This window comes from Austrofundulus limnaeus, unplaced genomic scaffold, assembly GCF_001266775.1.
Source record: "Austrofundulus limnaeus strain Quisiro unplaced genomic scaffold, Austrofundulus_limnaeus-1.0 Scaffold941, whole genome shotgun sequence".
Classification (NCBI taxonomy): domain Eukaryota; kingdom Metazoa; phylum Chordata; class Actinopteri; order Cyprinodontiformes; family Rivulidae; genus Austrofundulus; species Austrofundulus limnaeus.
This window is the reverse complement of record NW_013953343.1, coordinates 37597-64796: the sequence shown is the minus strand read 5'-3', so window position 1 is coordinate 64796 and position 27200 is coordinate 37597. Positions and strand designations below refer to the sequence as shown.

Genomic DNA, 27200 nt, shown 5'->3' with positions numbered 1-27200 from the left:
AGCACTGTATGTGCAGCTCCACACAGCTCAGCTCTGGCCACACAGTGCTCAGCACAGCTCTCCGTGCAGCTCTGCATGCACTGTATGTGCAGCTCCACACAGCTCAGCTCTGGCCACACAGTGCTCAGCACAGCTCTCCGTGCAGCTCTGCATGCACTGTATGTGCAGCTCCACACAGCTCAGCTCTGGCCACACAGTGCTCAGCACAGCTCTCCGTGCAGCTCTGCATGCAGCTCTGTGTGCAGCTCCACACAGCTCAGCTCTGGCCACACAGCGCTCAGCACAGCTCTCCGTGCAGCTCTGCATGCAGCTCTGTGTGCAGCTCCACATTCAGCTCAGCTCTGGCCACACAGCGCTCAGCACAGCTCTCCGTGCAGCTCTGCATGCAGCTCTGTGTGCACTTAAAAGGAGCACAGGCCACGCCCCCTAAGGAAGACCTGTGAGGAAGCACAATTAAGGAAACTGGTGGCAGCTGGCTGCAATTAACTAAGCAGCAGGGCCGTCACAAAAGTAAGGATGATTGGTCCAAGCACTGAACCCTGAGGAACTCCATGACTAAAAAATGCTTTTGTTTTCCAAAATTGGCTGAAAATGCCTAAGCTACAGATGATAATTTGCAAAATTTTCCACAATTTTGTGTTATCAACTAATCTGGAACAGCTCAGTGAGATACCACTCTTAGTCTTTTCTCTCACAAATGATTTTTTTCTCTTACTAGAGGAGCATTAATTGTCATGTGTGCTAATACTTTTGCAGCCTTCATCCTCCTGTTCCTTTGATGGAAGCTTGAAGGCTGAACAATCAGACTCGGAGCCAAGGTGGCCTGAAGTGCCACCAGTTCTAAATCAGAATGAGGACCGCAGGCGGAGCAAGTACCTGAGAAAAGACTACCTAAAAGTACGGGCATGTGCATAATCCTTTGATTCCATGTATCACTCACCACTTTTGATGCCAAGTTGCACGTTATGGTTTGGCTTTTTCACGAGAACTCCTTTTTCAGTCCAGTTTTATTGGTGTGTTTTCAGCAGAAAGGTCTCAGGTTGCAATTATCCACAGAAAATTAGTTGTTCATTTCTGTTTGCTTAGAATGACTGGTGACAAAAAGGGTGCGCTTTTGTAATCTGAGTGAACATTAGTTTTGTTAAAGTAACTAAACTTAGCACAAAAAGTAAGGATATTTATGTTTGGTAGATTGTTCCTTTGCTGTAACAATGCTTCTTGGCAGTAAATCTTATACCGTTGGAAAGCCTGTTATTTTTCCTTTTAAATARTGCCAYATTTGTAAGGAACAGCATTTGTCGGCAGTAGAGCTGAGTATGTGTGTTGCACACATGAAAACTTTGTCAAATTTTCTCTGCCAAACTGTTTATTTTGCTGTTGAAATTGAAACTTGTTTTGAGCTTCTGTACCTTCAGGTGCTGCCCATCAGGTGCCCCATATTTTTATTTATTTATTTGTTAGTTTATTTGGCAGGCATAATGCATACAAACATAGAACAGATCAAGTTTGTAATTGATGCATTGCAAAAAGAGTCTATAGCTACAGCTAATTTGCAACTCCAGTCCCTGGTTAGGCATTTCTAAACATTAAAATACATAAAGTCATCAAAATACACTAAAAATGCACATGTATTTCTGCCTACATAATCATGTAATCAACCATGCAACCTCCAAATTTATTTAATAAAAACTATGCATTAAATTATGTACCTTAAAAACTGTATATACAATTTATAATTCATAAATAATACAAAAACAAACTTTTCCTCTCTACATATTAATRAATAGCCTTACAACCCACATCCTCAGTACCTCTCCATCTTCACACATTCAGCTAACATCCTAAGAATTATAGCTRTAATACTAACTCACTAACACATACAGTCCCACACAGACTTTCTCAACCAATAAAACTGCTAGAAATGATCACATCTTTGGTTTTCCTTTAGCCAAGATTTAGTCATATGGACGAATATTTTAAGTTCAGGAGCAGCTTTTACTTGTGGGGCCAACAAGTTCCATAAAGTTGTACTTTTATACGAAAAAATGGTCTGACCAATCGAGGTTCTACATAGGGGAGATATGCAATTCTGTTGTAGCGATCCTCTAGTGAAGCTGATATAAGGTTTATTGCCAAGAAGCGTTGTTACAACAAAGAAATAATCTACCAAACACAAATTTCCTTACTTTTTTGTGCCAAGTTTATAAGGGTTTTTGAGAAGGCCCAAGTTTTTTCAACCATTTGAAAATGATTGTTGCAACAGGTGTTTGCTCATCCAAGGAATTCGAAAGAATCAAATAACAATATTCCTAATGTTCCTTTGACATCAAACATCTGTCCAAGCTGAGACAAGGTAATAATAGGTGAAACAGTTAGCGTCCAAGCATCACAAATATGTTTGTTTTTCTTTTCTTCTTGCAGTATAAGTGTCAGACTGCTCGTAAAAGCTCCAGCGGTGGTGATGACTGTGAGGTGAGTTAGAAAAGCTCATGTATAATCCCATCTTTTCTCAKCTTGGCTCATTTTGAGAGTAATAGATGCATTTGTCCTCAGGAGAGTTTACGCTATGCAGATTTCAGCACCACTTTGACAGTGTTTGGACTGAAGCCAAGATCAGGTAATAAACATGTTTATCTGTTTTTTTTTTAACACATTTGGTAATAAATATCTCCCACTGGTTTACAATGTTTATTTATTTGAGAATGTGGAAAATTCCATTGTGCTCATATAACCATGCACCCTTGTATAGGTTTTCAGCTGTGGTGAACACAGTTTTGCTAAACAGCCAACAGCTAATAGCAGAATTAACTTTTTGTTTAGCTTGTTAGCCTTTTGCCAACTGACATTGTTAATGTTAAGACACAACATTAATGAATCAATTAGCTTCCTCATAAAACTTGATGGTCAGCATGAAATAATGTTATGCCAAGCAAACATGCATGATAAGTAAAACCCATAAACGTCACCCTCATGCCAGGATTCTCATGTTTTCCCTCTCAGTGCTTCCCCCTTTATAAACACTGGGAAGAACTCCTGAGTCATGGTGTCGGTTTACAGCCAATAACAGACTTTACTGCCAACTCCAGAGCCCCTCCCCTTTCCAAAGAATTGATAAGTGGTCTGACTGAACCCAAGCTGCAGTCAGAGCAGAGAGCATCCTTTGCTGCAAATGATAACGCGTGTGCAAAGCTGCTGTTGCTATCAACCTGGCTTACAAAGTGGGATATAATTTTTACTGTAATGTGTTTTTTTTGATCTGACACTGTCACGCTAAAATAAACCCCATGACCTACAGCATCAGTCACTTCTTCACCTCGTGCACAGTCTGTGACATCTAATAGTCTGTTGGGTGAATTTGATATTCTCACAAAATTCATTTATTCGATGTGGATCTAAGCAAAACATTAAAGTAATGAAGTTATTTCATTTCATAGTTCATTTGTATTTCTAAACATGTTTTAGAGCTTTCAAAAAAAAGTTTCAAAAAGCCAAACATGACTGGACTTATATTTTGAAACTTGACGTTTTGCTTCCCATCCAAGAAACTTCAATTCAAATAAATTTGGGGAAGGACATTCTTCATCAGCATATTTTGAGTGTTTTGACAAACTTTTCCCCTCTTCATTATTGACATACTGTAAATCTTTCCTACTGCCTAGATCTCAATAATGGCAAATGCCCAAATGTGAGCAATGCATGGGTGCATAGGGGAGTGTTGAAGCTGAGGCTCGTGTGTTTAATTTAAACCTGAAGCCCTTTTATCTCTCTCTGTCTCTCAGCGAAGCTTTCCCTGGAAGTGGGGAAAGGTTTTCTGTGGAACTGTCTGTGTGCTGCTGTATTTGGCCATATAATGCTTCTGAACTCAGTTCACACATGAATTTTGGCCTCGGTGTGAAAAGAGATCAGGATAGTCCTAATTACTGTTGATTTATACTTCCATGGAAAAAAACTCTACTGTTGGAAGGAAAATCCAGATTTTCAATGTAGTGTAATGCCATGGCCCCCCAAATAGCATTAGCATCTGACCAGGGACCCCCCCACCCCCCCAGCAAAACCACTAAAAAAGGGGGGATGCTACAAAACATGTAGAAACAGAAACTTTTAGAATTGTTTTCCTCACCTTTATTCACTAGTCAATAATTATTACATTTATTTAACAGAATATGTTTTTAACAAACATGTTTTAAACATCGCTATATTCTCACTGGAAAACCAACTTTTTAAAAAAATTGTTGACAAAAAGAACAGAACAAAATACATCAAATGTCTTTTATATAACATTTTAAAAATATTATTATAAATTGTACGATTCAAACCTTTATTAGATTAAATGAAAATAATCTTAAGTTCCCTTCAGCTTTCTGAGGCTCTAATAGTGCCCACTTGTGGCTCGACTTTGAACACCACTGGTGTACAGACCATCACAACAAGGAACCAGGGTGAACTTTATTAAATGAAACAATCTTAAAAAGCAGAACAAGAGGACAACAGGAAAACACAACAAAAATCTTTGAACCACAGCACAAAAAAAATAAAACCTCACAGACTGAACCAGCCACGTGCACATAAATGTTAATTAAAAATATTAAATCATTATAACTCATACCATAAGTTATAACACAGATGTCACTCGTGTTCCTTTAATACATTTTATGGCAGGCCATTATGACATATATTGTGACATATAATCAAACCACAGTTCTATCTCTAAATTTAATTAGACACCAGTTTTCGTCCTAGTCAACATTACATGTAAACTCATAAGAATTAAAACAAAAAATGTTTAATTTAATAACCCTGCTTATAAAACTAATATAATAAGGTCTCCCCAATTAAGTATGCATTAGGAAAAAGTTAGCTTAAAATTTCTAAAAGTCAGTGAAACGTTTATGGCTGTACAGGAGATGTATTAGTAATTAAAATTTTCTAGTCAAAACTAACATTTAAAATATACATAAAGCTCTTCTTCCTTTTCCATGATCAGCATTTGAGATACAGTAAACATCTTCCTGTCTGGGATAAATGATGTATGTATGCTGAACTTCCAATTTCAGTGTTTCAACATATATGATATGATATAGTATCATGCTGTATATTTGATGTGATTCAGTCAGAGGGGCTGTAGGCCTATAAGGAAGGAGAGGCATCTTGTTCTAAATAAAATAAATGGTTTTAAAGTCACTGTGTAATGTTTAAGTTCTAACAAATACCTAAACTCAAGTACTACTTGTTTTGAAAAAAAAAAAACCTGTGCCAGGACACCCCTATGGGGGTCAGTTTTGCAGTCTCATAATCCTGAGGCTGCAGGTTTGAGCCAAGGTTGCATCAGAAAAGTCTTCTGGCAATAAATCTTTTCAAATCTTTAATGTACCTTCGTTCACTGTGGCGACCCCTGAAGAATGAAGCAGCTGAATAACAACTGAGTTTCAATGAATGTAGAGACCATTTTTTTGGCTAAAATGCTAAGTTTTGTTTTGTTCACAGAATATTTTAATTTCAGAGGACTTGATCTGAAAACAGTGATAGTAAACAGACATCCTGCTTCAGTGTCAGTGTGGGTTAAGTTATGTTGTAAATCTAATGGACTCCCATCATGCTGAAGCAAAGCAGACCTCACATGTCCCGAGGTTAGCCTGACTGTCATTAAACGCTCCTTCTAAGACCTTTTGTTTAGTTTGCACATCTTACTGTGTTTTATCTGGAACTCAACGCAGCTCTCTGTTTTCCAGCCTTCACCAAAGGAAACCGTCAGGACATCAGCTCAACAGACCCCAGCTTCACCATGAGGAGGAAGATGGAGCATCTAAGGGAGGAGCTGGAGCAGATAGGACTGTTACGACAGGTCAGATGCCTCGCAGCTTGTTTATGTCTATTCATTGTTCACAGGCTCATAATAAACTCTGGTTTTGTTCCAGTGTTTACTCCTTCGAGTAACGGAGTGAAAGCTAAATGGAGCTAAATGTCCGGGGTGATGCATTTTTCCTCTTGAGTGTCCCCAGACTTTCAGAGACATCATAACATTACATAAGGATCCAAGTCCTGTTCCACTGTTTTGATTTGTCTCATTTTATTTGGCCTTTGTAGTAAAATACACTGAATTGAAAAGAGATGGATATGAATGGCTTTACTACAATAAATGCACCGAAACTATTTAAAACTGAAAGTAGTAAAAGGTGCATTCCTTATATAAATCCATATGGCTCATTGCTTTGTATTCTAAACTTTTAGACAAGCTCTCACAAGCACTTAAATTATACAATGAGGATAGTTATCAGATTAATACCACTCCATGTTTTAGCTCTGCAAATCTGACATGGTTGGAACCATTTTGGCATTTGCCAAGGTTGATTTTCTGTAGTTGTCATCTTGAATCAGGTCGACTCCTGAAGGTAATCTGTTGCAGATGTACATCCAAAGAGACAGTTCTTCATCAAATTGCTTCCAAGGGGGTTCCATGCCCTGCAGAGACCAACCATGTACCCAAAACTGCCAACACTTTTTTTTCCATTTGAAAAAATGACAACAGGTTGCCATGTGCTACAGATCTACACAGGTACAGGAGCCAACTTGCCATCCACTATTGTGAAGATATTAAACCTGAGGGAAGGGAGTTGAAAGGCAGACTCTCCCTCATGAGTTACTTTGATATTTTGGTTATGATTTACGTCTTTGTGGCTGAAATATGGATTTTTTATGTGAGGAAAAAGAACAACATGTCTGTTTACTGGTTTAACCTTTTCTGGGTCTCTATCCATGGTGGTGGGAAAACTGAGGTTTTATGTCCATTCCTGGCTCTGAAAACACTGGTTGACTATTACTACAGTACACACTGTTCAAAAGAAGAATAAGAGAAAACAGATGAATGTGTTGAATTTGCTCGTAAGTCATTGATGTCAATGATTTTTAATTTATTCATAGCTCTGAAATTATCAATTGTTGACTATTGGCATTCACACCTGACACATTTGGTCCACTTTAAATAGACCAGAGTTTGTTTCCCCCATTGGTCCAGACCTTTTATGCAGGTGTGAATACACTCATGTACACCCTGGTGYGGACTGAGACCCACTTTTGAGGTGGTCTTGGCCCGCTTTTAAATGAACTCTGATGTGGTTCACTTCTGGTCTGATTACAAAGCGGCCTTGAATTGAAACAACTACAGTAAACATGCACCTTTTTGGACTTCCAGAGCCACTGTTGATAAGCATCATGGTAACAATTAGACCTTCACTGCTGCAAACACTACCACTGCGCTACAAACTATGAGCCATTGTGGGTCATGGAACATGGAGCATCTCGTCTCCTTTGGGTTGCGCCACGCATTTGCCACCGTCGTCCCAAAATTAGAAGTAAATCATCACAAAGCTGCTTTTGAATGAGATGCTCTTTAAATTCTAAATGTATCGCTATTGTATTAAACAGCACATTCTTTATTTCCTGGTCTGTGCTCTGTCCTGTCCCCATCATTTATGTTCAGTGTGAGCAATGATTGTCACGTGTGGATTTGTTTATTGTCCACTTGCAAAAAAAGCACAGTGTAAACGCAAACTACACCAAATGAAAAAAACTAAAATCTGCTTTTGGTCCAGACCAAACAAGTGGACCAAAGGACCTTCCTGGTGTGAATACACCATATAAATAAATTAATAATGTGAATAAATTTACAATCATTGTCAGCCAAAACACCAGAGGCCATTTTAACTGATATGATTGTTTTAAACAGGTGTAAAAAAGGTAACCTCATAATCAGCAATAAGGCTGTACATTTTGATTAGTTTAAAGATAACTCAAGACTAGAAAAAACCCTAAACTTTATCAAACAGAACAAAAGGCTGACATGGCATCAATAAGAAAGAAAATAGCAAAACTCGAGGAGATATGGAGGAGAACTGGACATGGCGTGAAAGCACTCATGTTGCCCTTGCAGGTGTAATGAAGACTGGGAGATTAAAGCCTGCTGAGTCGTCCATCCAAACCTGCAAAATCTTCTCTCATTGTTGCAGGTGCTTGACGAAAATCATTTTGCCGTTGTCTGAGGCAGTCAGAGAGTATAGCCATCTCTATGACCCTTCTAGGCAGGTATAAAGTCAAATGTCCAAAACGTATGGATGGAGGTAGCAGAGACATTGTGCATGGGGGAATCTGCATACATCTTAAGTGGTACAGATTGTAAATTACATGGATTTCCCCATTTTTTGAAAACCCAGTTTCAAATTTATTTTACATCTCAGAGCCTGTAGGACACAAAAAACTCAAAAACAATAAATAGGAATAAATAACAACCCGCTCTGCTGATAGAAACAAGTTTGCCACCTCTCCCTGCTTGCTATCTGCGCGTCACATTCTGGATTTCCCCACGACCGACAGTTCCCCACCCCCCACATGTGTGAATAATACAGATATGAAATTTTGAGGATCATGATAGAGATAACCGCCCAAAGKGGTTGACGTATGGATCTGTCTGCCAAAAATGTGTGGTGCTCTATATGTAACAGATTTGTGGCCAAATGGCAGATATATCAGGAAGAAACCTGTGCGTTGACATCCACAGCAGCTGGAGGCGTTTCCCAGGAGCTCGGCTCGTAGATCCTGAAATGTGTGTGTGAAAACAAACTTTGAGCAACCACGTGGCCAGGAGTCGGCTGTCCAGCTTTGGATGGACCATGCTGGGCCCTTTAGAGAGGGGGCTGATGAGAAGAGTGGAGACACCTGGGCAGAATGACAACAGGGAACAGGTGGAAGAAGGAGGGACAGAACCAGGGAGTGAAGCCTGACTATAGAAACGTGCCGAGGATAGCTGGAAACCCAGGGAGGCAATGGGACAAAAACTGAACATGAACATACAGAAACTACACATATAAGAATAAACAAAACTTTAAACAGAAGAGTGATGGCTTGCCATCCTTTGATACACAAGCTGTGACATTCCCTGTTTTTCTCAGCTGTTTCTTTTTCAAACAGCTGACTTCTTGTTTATTAATGAGAAGAACAATTCATGGAAATTTCTGTCAAGTCATTCCTAGGAATGTCAGCTGTGCAGCTGACTGAGCTCACAGCAGGAACGCTCTGAACGACTGGAGAAAACCATACTGCTTCAGTCATGTCGTCAAATTAAACATTAAGCCACAGGAGCAGCATGACACAAAAATGTAGCTGTTTTTCACAAGAGACATTTTAAAACTGTAGTAGATCTTGAAACTGGAAACCATTCTATTTTCTTTTGAGATGATCTTTAAACATGCAGAAATAAAGAGGCTAGAATTCAGTTTCGTTCTTTTTTTTCCCTTCAGAGTTAAAGCAAACCTGATTCCTCTGGTAATTTTAAAACCATCCCTACAGAGACAGAAAATATGCTCACAATGATGAGAAATTTGACGGTTATTAAGGATTGAGACAGAGATAGAATTTTATGCCATGCGAGTTATCAACCAATATATTAATAAGTAGGTGAAACTTTATTAATACAGCACCTTTCAAAATAAAAATCACAAAGTGCTTCAACAGACAGAACAACAAATACACAAAGCAAATTTAAAAACAAAAGAGACTGTCTCCTTTTAGTTTTCAGTTTTGTATTAGGAACAATCAGCAGATCTTGATCACAGGACCTCAAGGTCCTGATGGGAGTGTAGGGATGTTAAAATATTGTACTAAATAAGCATGTCAGTCATCAATTCCTCACAAAATCACTGCGGGCAATGATAGCATCTTATAATTGATTCCAAATCAAACAAGTACCGGTTTTTCGTTCCATCCCAAATGAAACTAGAATGCATTACGTGACATTTTCAGCACATTTCTGATAACATATCGGGTGATCAGATGAGAACTTGCTGTTCCAATAAAACCCTTCCCCTGTCTGATGTCACAGGTAGCCTTTTGACAGTGTCCACCCACGCTTACAGGAACCAACATGTTGATTTTAGACTGGTGTGGATCATTCGAATCTGCCACCAGCTGCAGAGATAAATTATAGCTGTGGTTTGTCTTACTGCTGCTGTTTACAAGTTGTGGTAAATATACCACAGCTGGAGAGATCATTGTCTGATCGTGTAGTTTCTGCGAGGTGTGTCAGGAAAAGTGAGTACTGTGACAACTTTGGTGCTTTGGACTCACAAAACATGACAAAGTTTTGTTTGTTTGTCCTCGAACTCCTTAAACACCAATCTGATGGAACCTCTCAGTGTTGAGTTGGTGGTCATAATGTTTGGACTGTTGTTCCCGTGTGTACAGAACATCGAGTCCAGACTGAAGGTGTTGCTTCCAGATGATGTCGGCGCTGCTCTGATGGATGGAGTGGTCCTCTGCCATTTAGCTAATCACATTTCCCCTCGTTCTGTTGGCAGCATTCACGTCCCATCGCCTGCAGTAGTAAGTAATCTAAAACAATCCCTGCAGTCAGATATTCTGAAAAGTTTTAACTTTATCTTAAATAAACTTCTCCTCAGAGACATTTTGTGCCGATTTCAAGTAATAAAGTGTGATCCTGATTGGTATGTTAGCTGTGCCGTATTGGGGCTGTAGTGAAATTTTGTGAGCTAAAGTGCCTGTGACATCCTTCAAATACACAAAGTCAAAGAAAACATATTTATATTTAAGACACTTAGATAATACATGTGTCTTTTTCTCGCTGTCACATAAATGGCATCAGTTCTTTTGAATTTGGTTCAGTCAAAATGAAACAGGAAGTGACATCAAAGGGGAACTCTTTAAGAAAAGGAACTCACTGGTTTTTCTTCATTCAAACAATATTATTTGAACTCTTGACTCTTCTTCATCTCTCTTATAATGACTTAAAAGAAACATCAGATTCTTTTTTGCAGTCTGTTAGTCATTTTAGCAATGTTTAGTTTACATGCAGACATTCCCCTTTGACATCACTTCCTGTTACTACAAATGCAAATATCTCAACAACTGTTTAAGATGTGTTTTTTTTATTTCCAATAGCATTTGTTACCAATGTTATCTTTACAAAAATGTGTTCATATTTATTACAAAAAAAAAAGATGTCACAGGCACTTTAATGAATATGTGTGCAATTTGCAAGTATTTAAAAATAGAAAATGGGAATTTTGTTGCTATAGTGCTTGCAGTTCAGGTATTTCCCACCATCTAATTAAATGGGTTWTATTATGCTCTGTGCTGTAAAAAATATGTAAACTTGGAATGCTGGAATACTTAAATGTCTTGGATTGATATTTGGGACGAAAAAGTCCTTGATCTGAACATTACCCTTTGACACTTCTACACTAATACTGTCTGCATAATCCTCAAATAACACCATTCTTCCCAGTTTTGTTTGTTGTTTTTTACAACCATTTTTATGCCAAACATAAGAATCTAACAGGATAATGTTGTGGATTGCAGCCAAAGCTGAGCATGGCAAAGTGCCGCAGGAATGTCGAGAACTTCCTGGATGCTTGCAAGAAGCTCGGTGTCCCACAGGTAATCTTTTAAAATCTTGTAATCTGTTATTTCCAAATGTTTTTGCTGCTACGGACCTTATTTCTTGTCAGTGTTGAAGATTTATGACCTTCARCCATATTTAATAACTGAMTRCAAAAGATAAAKTAAAAACCTGCAATGACCCGTCAGTCTACTGCACAAGCTATGTCACGCCCTCGTTGGTACACAGAAACATCTAACTGATAATGCAAAATAAAACAGTTTATCACTTGAGAAAATCTGCCTGACAAATAGGTATTTAAAAAGTAAATAGTGGTAGACACGCCTGACTTTAATCCTACCTGTACAAATGATGAACTATGCCTCTGTGTTAATGCAGGACAAACTGTGTCTGCCCCATCACATCCTGGAGGAGCGCGGCCTGGTGAAGGTCGGCGTGACGGTCCAGGCTCTGCTGGACCTGCCCGCGTCCAGGTCCACTCATCTGTCGACTGTTTGACTCGAGCGGAAACGCTGCATGTGTCCTRCAGTCACATAGCCTATCTCTCTTCTCAGACTAAATCTGCACACCTCTGCAGGGACTAAATACCCCCCCCCCCCCCCTCCCCCGTCTGAGTGAAGCCCCAATGGCTGGTGGTTTATTAACAGTCTGCTTCTGCCTGACTGAAACAGGAGACGGCGTGAGGAGGAGCCTCCTTTTATGACGTCAGGTGGAAGCAAATTTGTCATATTATCCCTTGTGTTGTGTACCTTGTTACTGGGGACMCCTTGTTTGTGTGTGTGTGATTCTTGAGCTGCAGCGTGACCGCAGGTTTCTTAAAAACACTTATGCCTCTTCCTTCCAGCTGTAATTAATGACTCTGTAAGTGACTGCACGTTCCCGGCGTTACACAGGACTGCGCTGAGTTCGCAGAGATGTAACTCACGTTTTCACTTTTTTGCAACAAAGTTGTGTTTGTTCTATGGCCACACGTTTCAAGTCATAAAAGGAGCGTGACTTATTATTTTTTTTATTTGCAGTGAGCTGCATTTCAGCATCTCCTCTGCTTTGCTTGAAGAGAAGATGAAGAAGAAGCAAAGCGTTGAGTTCCTGGTGTTGTTTTTTTTTTATTTTTTATTTTTTAAACTCGACCAGGTTTGCTGAGCTTCTGTCTGGCTTTTTCAGCAATCTTTAAACCTCCTTACGAGTTGTGAACTTCTTTTTTTCACAACCCTTTTGTACGCACCAAGGGATGTGACATCAGACCACTGTGATAACACACTTTGATTTATGCCAAAAGCATGACATATTTGTAGCTTTTTCAATAATGTTTAATTTATTTTTAAAATGGTGTCATGCATTTYTCATCATATTTTGCCACTTATTACTTGCCATGCCTGCAAAGACCACAGTATTTACTGCAGTTAGATTTTTTTTAATATAACCTCAATTGAAATGCCAATATTGTACTTTCTATCCATGTATGATGGTCCTTTGGATCAGAAAGAGCATCTTTATGCAAATCTTTCATACTCAGCCTGGTGATATTTTTTATACGATCCCCCTGCTGTTCAAGGTTTCTCCTACAGTTTATTATTTTTTAGTGAAAGTGGTTTTTTTTACTTGTTTTATTGCCCTTGGGTCAAGATGACCTACAAGGCTCCAGTGTTAAAGTTGAGGTCTCGCAGGTCTTTTTGACCCAAGGGCAGCAGGTGGCTGAACTCAACCTTATGTAGCTGAACATCTGTCTTTCTTGGGTGTTTTTCTGAATGCTGCTGGCTTCTCTGTCAATGAGAAAACGCCGCTGAACTGCAGCTTGAGAATCACTTAGTAAGCCAACAAAACACAGATAAACATTCATCCAAAATGGCAGCTCATGCAAACCCCCACAAATAAATAAAATAACTGTGACGTTCTCTAAAAAGCACGAAATTAGRCACAAATGGTGAAAAAAATTACGTCTTAGTCATTTGTAATAAATCATTTAAATAACAAACAATTCTTAATGCTTTCTTATTTTCAGCATGTCTGATTATATCTTCTTTAACAAGAGTCACGGGCTCTTTAGCTTTAAGCAAATCACAGCTGTGTGAGTCTTTTTTGTGTGGACAGTTTTACTTTATCTTTATGCAGCTCTAATCATAAAACTAATAGGGTTCTAAATCATAAGTTGTCAAGTTCAACGATGCACCAGTCAAGCTTTAAGAAGCATGGTGTCAGTCCTGACATAATGATACAGTATCTTGTCCAAACGTTTGTTTTATGAATACTTTATCGATCTTTTTGAAGGCATACAGCAGCTTCAAAAAGGTATCAGACCTCCCTCACTTTTTACAATTTTGTTGGAGATTGATGTTACAGTTGATTTCTTTTAATTCATGCATGTTTAAGAAAAGAAAACAAAGAATTTTAAAGATTTTTCACACCTTGAAAAAATTACATTTACACAAGCATTCAGATAATTTACTTAGTCCTGACTAAACCTTCTGGAAGCCCTTTGACCTCATAGCTTATAGTTATGGCTATAGTGATTAAGGATGGATAAAGAACCCAAATGAGTGGGGGCTTCATAAGTGGGCCCATTGCTCTCCCCAAAAGGACAGTGAGCTTTAGTCAAACCTTCATATCCCTGGAATGAAGGACACAAGATCAGAAACAGGTGTTCCAAACTTCTCTGGATCCATAAATGGGTCTCCAAGCGTTCTTTTCCTTTGCTGGGAGCCATGCAGTGGACTACGGTTTCTAATTTAATGTCACAAGCATCACACATACCATTGGCATGGAGTCCCATAACCATTTTGTGGTGATTAAACAGGTTGTTCCCAGTTAGGACTCCAACCAGTGTACTTAGATGTTTTCCTTGTCAGGGAAATGAGAGCTTTGGGCCTTAATCAGATTGTCTGTAATTTACTCAGATTTTCTCTCATTTTGCAGGATTACAGACGTTTAGAGCAATCTCATGGATCTTTTAAAAAAAAACTCAACTTCATATTTATTTTCTCTCAGAGCCTAGGACGTTAAAAACAATAAATAAAATTAAATAACCCAACCATTGTCCTATTTTTCATCTGGAAATAAGTTCACCACTCCACTTCTGTTGAAATGCTATAAAAAACTTTGATGCCAGCRGTTCATTTTGTGTTGTAATTTAGCCTCTGACAGCTAATTGGCAGCAGCCAGAGCCATTTGGCTCCTCCACTCCCAAAGACGTTGGCATTGTGAGTAAACATAGGCATCAAGTACCGATGGCTGAATCTGAGCAGATTAGATCRGCACTTACTGCCTTCAAACCTGAGGTTGGGTTGTCAACTTTCCCATATTAGCTGGGATGTTCATATTTTAAGCCAAATTGAAGTGTCTTGTATGGGACGCTCTTTCTCCCGGCTACGACCTGCAGTCATCCGTCACAATACGGAAGGCAAATAGRCATTTCATCTAGTGGCCCCCAGCTGAAGAGGATCTCTAAGGGATGGTACTGAAGTGGCCAAATGCATTGATCATATGAAACACCAAATGCATTGAAATGACTCTTGTGTTCTTGCTACCCCTTAAGGTTCCCCTCGATGGAAACAAAGGCAGCAGCAGCGTCATTTCATCCATTTACTGAACTAAAGCACAAGACTATTGCTAGTGTGGTGGGTGACCATATTTTTATAACTATTATTATGAATCTAAAAGCTGCCACTAATATATTATCAAACTATTTTAATGGCACATTTGGCCTAACCATTGAAAACATGGAAGAAATAAGAAATATGTAACATAAAGTACATATAAAACTGCTTTTTTAATTCTAATTTTTCAAAAGAAAAAATGGCCATGTATGGCAATATATCGCGATCGTATCGTGACCCCTGATATGCATCAAATCTCCAAATTCTTGCCAAGAAACAGCCTACAAGTGGATGTTTATCCATGGTGATGTGGCTTCACTAATATGACCTCCAGCTGCACAGGCCTTTCTCATTCAGACATGATTCAGCAACAAAGAAGACAAGAAGTCCCAAGAGTTGAYTTTGAATTCTGAGGAAGATGCAGCAAATCAATCTGCTCAAACCCTGGTGGAGGTTTAGTTTCCTCTGCTGGAATCACTCAGCGATGTCAGAATCTTGTAACAATTTAGCAAACAAAGAAAGCTGCAATATGCAGCCCCAAAAAACAGGAAATGCTGTGCCTTAAACAAAGGGTATCTTTTTTCATGCTTGTTGAAATAATAAATAGTGTGAATCACATGTAAATGAAGAAGAGTCATTCTAAAAACTCAACCTATAATGAATGAGAGTCTAAAGGCTGATTTATGCTTCCATCCTCACATCTCACTCACGATCTCGCGTGACAAAAATTGCGTTGCTCCCGTCTGTTCCCTCCCATTGACACCGTCTTGTACATTGCTGCCAGTCAGAGCTGTGTCTTGCAGATGTGGCTCACAGCATGTAATTGTTCAGAACTTTGTGGTGTGTTTGTTTATATGGAAAGGCGCATGCTTCTATTGCATGTCATGTTGCTAAAAATGGTCAGTTTCAAGAAGCTGGCTGTTTCAAGACAGACAACTTCAAGGAGCAGTTCGTCTGATCCTACTGAGCATGTGRACATGCCACCAACTTCCACAACTTCTTTTCATCTTTGCTGTTATCAAGCAAAACAACAACTTGATCTTCGTCCTCCAGTTCCTCATCTAACAACACGAGTCTCACTATCAATGTCTGAGTGAAAACAAAAACAACAATCTATCCTGCTATCACTGTTGTCATTTAAATGCTCAGCTATGTGCAACGTACAGTATGCTACTGTGGGAGGGCAGAGAGAGAGAGTAAATGGTCAGTGGACTGTACTTATGTAGCACACACATCTGCTGTCTAACATCTATTTGGAGTATAAACCAGCCTAAACTCCCATCACCCCCATACAACCCTGTAAGAGAGTAATTAGGCTCTCTAAACCCGGGTCATTGAGTGAAACAAATTAAATAAAAAAACTCAGTTGTGCTCAGACCATCATTCACACTAGTTCTGTTTTTTTTCCTGTCAAGTGCCAGTTAACAGAGTCAGTATAACTGCGGGCATTATGCGTGTGTCTTTGACTGTATTTCAGTAGAACTGCTTTCATTTCATTATTTTTCTCAGTAGGTGTCATTATTGTGTTTTGTGTATTCAGGTAGATGCATGCCACAGTACTTATGTTTTTTCAGGCCTGAGTGACATCACATCATTAGTACTATCGCTCAGTTTTCCAACCTCGTCTTTCAGCTGAACTGTCCAAATAGATCCCGGGGAAAGAACCACCCTCATGTGGGCCATCTTATATTCATGGTCCTGTCATCACTTGACACATGCCGCGTGTTTATGTTGTCAACACTTATTACGTTACACCCCGTTTCTCTTGAGTTTGCTCCATTAACGGAAACAAAAACCCTAACGTGCAGATTTAACACTTCGGAGGAATCCTTTCATCACACTATAATTTATGAGCAAAAAATAAAAATAAATAAATATTGGTGAGTTCAAAACAAACTCATTTTGATAGATTTTCTTGTTTTTGAGAATAACCAGATTCTCACTTCTTACTGATATACATACAGGTTATATATACGTCTATACGTTGTTGCCAAGCTGCCAAAAAAAATCTGTTTTGAAGTTCAGCCAAAGACAATTTTACCACCGGCTATTATGTAGAAAGGATGCTTTAGTGTTGTGAAGTTTTATCTTTTGCATCAAACATATTACCCGACTGCTGTGGCAAAGATTTCCTTGTTTTAAAAAGGCTGCACTTTCAGAGGATTATTTTCAGGGGTGTTCCTCTTCTTACCGAGCACAAAGACATCTTCATTTCTCTGGAAACCACTTCACACAGAGTCGCGTCAAGGCCAAGGAATGATTCACTAGCAGAGACTGATTCATGATGTTTTTTTAAAAATAGATTCAGACATACAGCATTTTATTTCAGAAACAATATCTTATGTTTTGTAGGTGGCTTTTTGAATAACTTCAATTCTTTAATAACTTTAATTGTGACCAGATTGACACTAGCTATCAGTTAGTCCAAGTCCAAAGTGAGTTGCTGCCTAAAATACCCATCCATCCTTTCCTTTTATTACTTGATTCTACTTGTTTATTACAACATCACAGAAAGTTTTTATTGAAGTTTATGCAATGCTTTTTTAAAACTTTTACAATCCTGTCAGTTTCACATGACTGAGTTATTCCAGCAAATAATATTATGGTATTCCTGCCAGAAGTGCTGCTGCCACTTTATGTGCTGGCATACAACCAAAACAAACATTGTGTAAATATGCACATAACGTGAAATTAACAGGTGCAAACTAGCATTCCCATGAAACTTTTGAGGCTGGAGTTGTTTTAAAACTTTAATCTYGGCCATGTTCAAACTAACCGTTAGCCCACAGGTGTCCGTTGTTGGTCCTCGAGGGCCACCTGCGTGTTTTGTTTCTCTGCTTCAGCACAACAGATTCAGTTATTTGAATTACCACTTCAAATTCTGCAGAAGCCCGGTAATCATGCATTGGTGCAAACCAGGTGTGTTGGAGGACTGGTGTTTGACACCTGTGCAATTTACACATAAACCTGGTCAAAAATAAACTCGATTTCTCCAAACTCAGGTTGTTCAAAAAGATATCTGCAACATGTAAGATATTAATTGTTCAAAACCTTACATGGAACCCTACTTCACAAAACTGTTGCTTTTATTTTGAAGGCAGACTTAATACATTGCAAAGTATCGTAAAAGGGGGAAAAAAGGCCAAAGGTCAAACTTACGTTTTACCAAATGGTGTCTACTATAAAATTTCACTGTGCTTCACTGCAGGATTACTTGTATTTGGATGTTAAGTAGGTGACTAATAGTTTTTATAAAAATACATTTTGAGGCTTTTGGTGAAGTTTATTCATTTTTTAGTACAAAACACTCCCTTTAAAACAACTTTAAACATGCAATCTCAGCAGCGTGGAAAAATAAAAATGGTGCGTTATTTTCTCCAGGTAGTGGTGATCTTTGTCTCAACATGTGAACACTTCAATGCACTTACTGCATCCTTGTCTTTGGTTTGAACTTTCATGTTATTATACTATGCTCCTCTTTTTTAACCTAACAGCTTATGTTTTTATCCAGATTAAACAGTGAGTCACATCTTAATGCTACACTGCCAAGACAGTTCAAGCATATGTACATTAGCTTTTTTTTATTGTATTCTAGTCTGATGCATGCAAGACTAACCGGAGAGATGAATCTCTGTACATATAATCTGTAAAAAATTCAAGTTTTTTTTAAAGACAAATAAGGTCAATGTAAAATAAAGTTAAACTCTTTGCATCTTGGTGTTTGTGATTATTGTACACTCTGCAGGGTTCAAACAACACAAACAGAAATCTGTTAGTGAAATTGATATAAGTGCATGTAATGGAAAGAATGTTAGATAAAAATAAGTCAACAATACACTGAAAGAACAAAGAGGGAGTTATGTTGCAGCTTTCACTTTTGAATCTGTCATTTAAAAAGTGTCATCTGTCACCTGTGACGTCTCCGCCCCTCCCCCACAGACTCATTTTATCTAGTTTGTTTCCTGCCTGAAAAGTAAAACATTTTGTCCTCCACTCTGTGCCTGAGCTTGCTTCAGTCATTCCCTCGTCACAGGCTGAATACAGTGTTCTTTATTTGGATGCAGATTCACTGCAATACTTGCTTCTTCTCGGGAACACGTTATTACATTCACATGCAAAAGTTCCCAAAAACAGGAGCCTGCAACACATCAATCTTAACAGAGCTTTTACTTTGATCCATATGAATGCACTTCTGGCTGTATATATATATATATATATATATATATATATATATATATATATATATATATATATATATAGTTGTCAGAGACTGCCCTTACTTCAGGCTGCCTCTAGAAATCCTCCAGATGTTCCTCAACAATTTTGAGCAAGTTCTGATGTAGCATTTCAAAAATAATGGCACTCCCTGTCATTTTCATTATTTAGCTAATTGTCTGTGTAAAACCCTAGATAAAAAATTCCACTAACATTTTATTGATTAGCTCTTATATTGTGCTGTTTTTTACTAAATGTTAAATTTAAAGGTTAATTAGTATATGTTATTATTAAATCCTCAATCTAAATGTGTGAATCTAAATGTAAAAGTTAAATCTGAAATGCATTTCAGAATGGAACACAGCCTTTGCTGTTGGTGCATGGCTTTTGTTGTGATGTCATCATCCAAAAAAGACAAAAGCAAAAAGCTAACACTGCTAATGTTGCTAATGCAGCTAATGCTTCTCTCCAAGACATCTAAAACTTTCAGTGATCTCATTTCGAACTAAAATTTTAAGTAACTTCTTCAGTAGCCTTAGCACTGTTAACGTTTGCTTTTGTCGCAGGATGATGACATCACAACAAAAGCCACACCAATAGCAAAGGCTGTGTTCCATTCAGAAATTCCTGAATGAAAGCATTATCATAAGCTTCATCATTTATCTGCAACATTTAAAACTTAATTTTTACATTTATATTTAGGATTTAATATTTAAACATGATTTAAATTGAACAATTAGTAAAGATTATCAAAATGTATAAATAGTGAGCTAAATAGAAATACAATGTTAGTGGAAATATTTTCACTGGGATTTTACACTCGTCTAAATAATGTAATTTTTTTAGTGACGATGTGGTTGTTTTAGTGGCGTCAACTGCAGAGGACAAAGTGTCAATTTTAAATCTATTGAAGTGTGGTTTTGTGAAAAGACAATGAACAATCATACTTACTTTACCTGACTGAAAATGGTTATTTGGAAGCACAAATAGTGGCAACACCTAGGTGTAACACTTAAGGGAGAGCCGGGGAAACCTCTGGCAGGTACATCCTAATATTTCTGCCAGAGTAACTACGTAATTACACATTGAAAATGGTGTAAAGGCCAATTATTTGTCATGTGCTTTTATCCTTTCGGGATTCCCCAGACGACTTAATCCCTATCTGCCCCCATTAGTTTTTTATTTTCTTGCTACCAAGATGTTTTCTGTTGAAGATCTGATCAGGACAGCACGTGCAGCTAAAGCCAGCTATTTCCAGATTGCACCTCACACCAGAAGTCCAGAAAGCTCTCTTCCCCTCATTAATACAAGAAAAAGAAGCAGTCCCAATGATAGATAAGTTATAATTTGGATGTCTGACTCAGAACCACAAGGGTACACACCTCTGATTGATTGTGTTTATGACTTGTCTGACTCCACAAGTCCCTGCTTGCACCAACATGACTGAGACTGAGTAATTTATATTGTGTTTTTGAAAATTCAGGAGAAAATAGCTTTGCCATTTATATTTCACACATTCCTAGAAATTAAAGAAAAAATGTATTATCACTTTGTAAAATTATGATTATAAAGAAAATACCCCCCCCCACACACACACACACACAAAAAAAAAAACCTAGCAAAAAGTATAATTTCAGAGTGTAATAATTTGTCAGATCATAAAGTAAATCTGAAATCAGTCAGGCAATAAATCACTCAATGACTTAAACCGTTGTGCATTCAGGCATGTTACGTACTTAAAAAAAATAAAATTGAACAAACACAGCAATCCATCATGTTAAGCTTTCTGTCCCCTCAGTCAGTAGCCTGGTTCTTACCAACTAAAACAAACTTGTGCTCAGTTATGACACCAGCTGCACCAGGAAGGCATCTAATCAAACTGCAGGCGATAATGAGCCAAGTTTTGTCTGTGAACAAGAAAAGCTTTAAATCTGGCAACATTTCATTCTGCCTTGTCAATCAATCAATGATCAGCCGATGAAACGGTTGTCAGAAATGAACAAAAGAATTAGCAAAAACTCAAAAGAAGATCTGCAGACAGATAATGACAACAAAAAGATTTTATAACAGAGATGTCAACTAGAATCTGACAAGTGAAAACTACAGAGCTCGTCTGGTGAGGTTGAATAAAAATAAAACATAATTATCTTGTGGCCAAGCATAAGTGAATTAAATATAAACAATTACTCCAAGCTTAACTAGAAGTGACTTAAGCATCTAATCTAGTCCTTTATTAAAACAAAATGTAATTAATTCCAACCTTTTCATGTTAATAACCACTTTGGAAATGACTGCAATAATTATCTTGTGCTCACACATTTTTTAAAATCAAATGTCATTAGAGGGGTTCCACAGAAACATGTGATGAAGCAAAACTAGCACATGTAAGGAGGGAAATGGTTCAAAACCACTAAAATAAATAAAACATAAAAAGAAGAAAAAAGCACAGAGGCTTGAGTCTGTCATGAACTGAAAACTGCTGGAGATTGTTCTGGTTCTGATACCACCTCCTTTCTCAGGAAAAAGGAGCATCAGGGGTGGGTCAGCTTCAGGTCAGTCCTGGTTTGAGGTGTGTTGTGACTGAAGGAACAGGTGTAACTGGGTTTGGAAGGTTGACTGTGGAAAAGTACTGACTGAGTGTGAAACACTAGTGAGGCAAAGGAGAACACAAGTRGATGAAAGGAACAAACCAACCACTACAGCACGATGGATTAGTGGTCAGCACTGTTGCCTCACAGCATCCAGGTCCTGGGTTCAGTCCCTGCTTTGGACCTGGAGTCCATCTGTTTGGCTGTTGTGTTTGTTGCACGGTTTTCTCCAGTACTCTGGTTTACTTCTACAATAAATAAATAAATAAATAAATAAAATAAAATAAAAGTACATGGTAAAGTAAAACTAAATACTTTATTTGGAAAACAAAAAACGCTGTGGAGGCAGCAAACTTAGAGCAAGGGAACACAGGTAGACACAGAGGAAAGTAAGGTGATAATCCGGCAGRTAAGTGGAGAAAGGATACTGGTCATATAGATCAGGGTAAGTGGAAAGTGGGAGCGCCTGAGTGGACACAGGTGTGAGTGGAGAGGAAGCAGAAGAACACAGGAACTGGCTGAGGGAGAGTTTAAGAGTTTCAGGATCTCCATGGTCTGATTAAATAAGGGTTAGTACAGTATAATAAAAATGAAGACAACTGGACAAATATGTCTCGATAAACAAACTGAAAGAAGATAGGAGAGAATTTATAATTCTAATTAATGCACAATAAATGTCAGAGGAAGCCTGKTAATCYGCCCTGCAGTCTCCAAATCMTGAGGCTSCAGGTTCGRGTCCAGGTTGCGTCAAGAAGCACCTCTGACTGTGGAAACACCCTGCTGAAGGGAGCAGCCAAAAACAATTTAGTCACAACGAACCAGATTCTCCACTCCCTCAAGAAGAGAGAGGAGAAAAACATGAGGCCATGCCTACGTGTTTATAAAAGCAGAGAATCCATGGGACCTGCCCACCCACGTCCACATCAGGATCTGTGGATTCTGTCTGAGTCAGGAGCGACACCAGTCTGCTCGCTCCGCATGTTGACTCAGTTTTTTTCCCCTTGATCTTTTTCATTTTCACGACTTCCTCCAGCTATTTTCTTTTTATATCTCATATATGTGCCGGTGACTATTTGCTACTGATCTGATGGCTCTCACATCCCTGGTGCTGTTCCTGAYGCTGCTCTTCATGACCTGCAGTGGGCTTACAGGTTGGTCCAGATACTTTGCTTTTAATTTTAGTTTGGTTTTCCTCAGGTTATTACAGATGGAGGAAAAAGAAAAAGGATTGTTTTTGTCTAAGTAATTAGTCTCCACTTTGACACGAACATCCCAATACTAAGGGCTTAGGATTCTGTGAAAGGATGCATATCACCAGCTGTTTTTTTTTATACCAGAGTTCCGGATTAAATTCATCTTAAGAAAAATCAATGTAGGYATTTTGCTGAGACCTGGGAAATTACACTATGTTTAATCTCATATGATGTCAGAGTATGTGTTTGAATCACTCTCAGCTACTACTACATCCAATTTTAGCTCAATATCTGTATAATTCACTGAGTTATCCTTTTTTGTGTTGGATGATGTTGATAAACCATGGTGGTCATCTTCAATTGCATTGACTCCAAAAGCAAATCAGTTGTAAATGAACATCCATTGATTACTTCTTGAAAGTTTCATTAAAATCCACCCAGTGATTCATGAGATATTTTGCTAACAAACAAATACTTTTTAAACAAAGACCTTGTGCCATGTTTAGGACTATGTGGCGTTAATGACTCTTAGCTGCTGCCACATAAAACTGACTGAAATATGATTGTTTTTTCTGTTTGATAAGTTTGTGGCAGCCATCTTTATTTGGGTTAATTGAAATGCCTGAATAAGAATGCCTGACAGGGCAGTCTCAGCTACTACCACACCAAATGTTAGATCAATGTCTGTAAAATTAACTGATTTTTTTTATACATGTTTTGATGATTTTTAAGGTGAATGTGGCAATCGTTTGAATGGAAAAGGCGACCAGCAATTACTTTCTAAGAATTTTATGAGAAATTTTAACAGAAAACAAACACCCAGGCCTTATTCTTTATTTTTTGGGCACATCCTGTTCATTTTGCAGTGGACCCTCCCGAGGATCTCTCAGTTTTTGATTCCGGCCGTCTTGGATACCTGGATATCACCTGGAGCCCACCGAGCAGCCTGGTGAACCTAACAAAGTGCCAAATCCAGTACCAGCTGGAGTACTTCAACTCATTCAGAAACCAATGGGCTGTGAGTGTTTATTGTTTCATCACTTCTTGATCTGATATGATCTTCATTCACTCGTGCCAAAAACAATTAGCCCATGTCTTAATTGTGATCTGTTGCTTATTAAAAAACAGGAGCATCTCACTTCAATCTTAATAAAACATCAACTTAAAATGAATTTACAGCTGCACCTGGAAACATCTCGGTAAAGTCGTATGCAAAATTCACTTTTTAAAGCTTTTTTTTACTCAACTTTGGGTATGTACTTCTTAAAAAAACAATCCTAGGACCAAAAAAATGCACCCAGGGGCATATTTACTGTGAATATAAGTATTTTTAATGTATATTAACGACAAGTTTTATACTTCCATTATTTTGTGGTTTCACAAGCCGTACGACAACCCACCGGAACCTGCGTTCAGCCCCTTACCTAGCAACCCCTGGGTGAAACTCCACTTCCTCAATATAAAAAGCAGTCACGGTTGTTGTTGTGCAATGCGCAGCTCAGTTCACAGCTAGCCTCCAACAGGGCAATGGGTAGAGTGTTGGACCAGAGAGTGGGAGACCAGGATTTGAGACCGGCACAGACACTGTTTAATTATTTATTTATTTTCGTTCCTTATGAACACATTTTCTCATGTACCTCTATTGTTTAGCTTATTAAAGCCTTGTTAAAGCCTATTTGTTCGAGTTTCTGAGGTAGTTTGACCGCTGCTGCTCCCTGCTCTGGTAACAGCATGCAGAGTGAACATAGAGCAGAGGAGGGGGAAAAACGAAAAGAAGCTGGGACCACGACTCTGCCTCTGGGTCTCTCATATGGTTGTACAACGGAGCTTCTGCTATTATTAGCCATGCTAACGTAAATGCTGGCTTTGGAGGGCGGAGTAAATGTCAACAGATTTTTGGAGGGCGTTACCAACAGAGCTCATTAACATAAAAAGCTCTTCTGAACGGAAGTTAGAGCAGGCTGAACTAGAAAATGGGAAATTTTATTATCTGAGAATTATTTTGTGCATTAAATTGAATGAACATGGTCTGGATAGCCCACAGACATACCATAAAAATTTCTAGGACCCATAATTGGTCTCCTTTAAAATTCTGGATAAAGTTCTTTGGGAAGAAGCAAACTCAGGCTTGGCAAAAAAATGCAACAAGTTCTCCATTTTTTTAACGAATTGCCTTTGAGTGCTACATGTTTCAGAAATGTGCCAATGCATCATGAATGACATAATTTCTTCTGTAAAGCAGAAAACGTGTAGGACCCAAGCTCCTATTTTTTTTGTTTGTTTTATTCATTTTGAAAAACAAACAAAAAAAGAAAATCATGAATTAAAAATGGAAAGGAATTAACGGTTAAAGCCACAACCTTGCAATTAAAGTTTTAATGTTGCTCTGATTTATTGATTGATTTAATGCTGGTTTTAATACTGTTAATGTACTGTTAATGTTAATGCCTGACTCATAAATGTGCTCACCAACACTGGTTAATGACGCATGAAAGCATCCTGGTATATTGGCGATGAGAATTTAATAATGCACATCGGCGATGACAGACGGACTTTTAAAAGTTTCTGCAGCTCAATCAGTTTGAAACAACAATTTAAAAAGTGGAACATGATTCACAGCGGATCTAATGTCCCACTAAATAAAAGTCATGGTCTGTGAGAGTCTATGGAGAAATTGTGGACACATATTATCTTACCTGTTATGGATAGCTTTTTTTCTGTTTTTAGTTTTGTGGTGTTTCTGAATGTTGTGTGGTGATCTGTTTTCAGTGTTTGTGATTTTTGTTTGGGCTGACCACAGGAACATGCACTAATGTGAGCCAAAACGAGCCAATGTAACAATGGCAGCACATTTTTGTTCTTTAATAACATGCCTTTGTAAAACCTGAAACAGAGGTTGATGTAGAATAGAAAATTAACAAGAGCTCTAACACAGGGTTAGGAATGTAAATATCTGTTATTAGCAGGTGCAAAAAATAAGCAACTAGCTGTAGCACTTACTGCAGAAATAGCATATTTCGAAAAGAATGTCCATGTGCTGCAAAGCTGACAGAATTGTAAATGTTTATAGTGTTCACATAAATCACTCGGAGATGTTTGAAGTTGGAGTTGTTTTCAAATGGCGGATATCCACTTTTTGTTCTTGGCCACGCTGTCATTTTAGACAAAATTAAATATATTTCTACAAGTTGAGGTTGTTCAAATTTACATTGGATAATATCCTAATCTTTCCACAAAACTTATTTCCAAAAATGTAGTTTTTTTTTTATTTTTTCCTTTTGAAAAACAATATCTTCTTGTAAATTCCCTTTATTTTTTTGGCATGTCTGTGGATGTGTGGAATTAAGGGTGAAAGAAATGATTCATTGTATCTGCCAGATGTAGTGACATGTCTGGGTTGACAGGTCCTCAGGACAACAAAGAAATCCTACAGAGCTCAGTTTGATCTGTCGAAAGATGTCTCAGTGAGAGTGTACACCCTGATGGATGGTCCCTGCGCCGACAACAAAATGCAGATGAGCGAGAACTACACCCAACTGGTTCAGAAACCTCCCAGCACTGGTCAGTCCAACACGGTTGTGCTTTAAAAGATGTAGAAAATGTGTAGCAGAATACACTCATCTGGTTTCATCAACTTTCTAGGAATTGCGGACACAGAAGCCAAAGATTTTACATGTGTATTCTATAACATGGAGAGGGTGGAGTGCACGTGGACACGAAGCCTGAGAACACCGGCCGACTCGCAGCTAAGTCTGTATTACTGGTATGTAAAAAATGTAAAAAAAAATTCAGATATTTGTTAGTTTAAAACATCCTAATAACTGGAAAACAGACCCAGGCATCAATAAAAGATACCCACATAGCAAAATTTGTTTGGCCCAGTTCTTGCCCACACAATGCAGTAGCAGCCAGTCCAGATACAGAATGATGGCCCTTTGGTGGCCCAGATGTGGTTTGCTGAAGGTGGTCCTTGCATTGTGACAGTGACAGATTAGGGGACACACAAAGCAAACTGCAACTGAGCCATTTGTGGAATTGACAGATTTGGACCACATAAACCAAACTGCAACCGGGCCAGTTGTGAGGTGCAGGCAGGATAAACCCAGGGCGCAGGCAAAAATCCAAAGTTTAACAAAAGATTTATTAATAAAATAAAAAGGCTGGCAGGGCAGCTCAAAAACTCTCAGGAGAACAGGAACACAGA

At 38.4% G+C, this 27200-nt stretch overlaps 2 protein-coding genes across 3 annotated transcripts in view; both read left to right on the top strand.

Annotated features, from left to right (window-relative positions):
• lrch2 (leucine-rich repeats and calponin homology (CH) domain containing 2) overlaps window positions 1-13385 on the top strand; it is a 38894-nt gene extending 25509 nt beyond the window's left edge. The window contains exons 15-21 of one of the 2 annotated variants that reach the window (XM_014029689.1): window positions 757-897; window positions 2422-2472; window positions 2554-2617; window positions 5730-5842; window positions 10234-10371; window positions 11368-11445; window positions 11786-13385. In XM_014029689.1, the coding sequence (XP_013885143.1) occupies window positions 757-897; window positions 2422-2472; window positions 2554-2617; window positions 5730-5842; window positions 10234-10371; window positions 11368-11445; window positions 11786-11905 (705 nt within the window). In that variant the 3' untranslated portion in view covers window positions 11906-13385. The remainder of the gene's footprint in view (window positions 1-756; window positions 898-2421; window positions 2473-2553; window positions 2618-5729; window positions 5843-10233; window positions 10372-11367; window positions 11446-11785) is intronic. The other variant, XM_014029690.1, reaches the window with a different exon arrangement.
• Window positions 13386-22706: 9321 nt separating this feature from the next.
• Window positions 22707-26759, top strand: LOC106533411 (interleukin-13 receptor subunit alpha-2; the record flags this gene model as incomplete). Its single annotated transcript, XM_014029686.1, is given in 4 exon segments — window positions 22707-22954; window positions 23863-24014; window positions 26401-26557; window positions 26639-26759. Coding segments are annotated over 4 exon segments (494 nt in total), but the record flags the coding sequence as incomplete, so codon positions are not given.
• Between the last annotated feature and the right edge of the window lie 441 nt (window positions 26760-27200).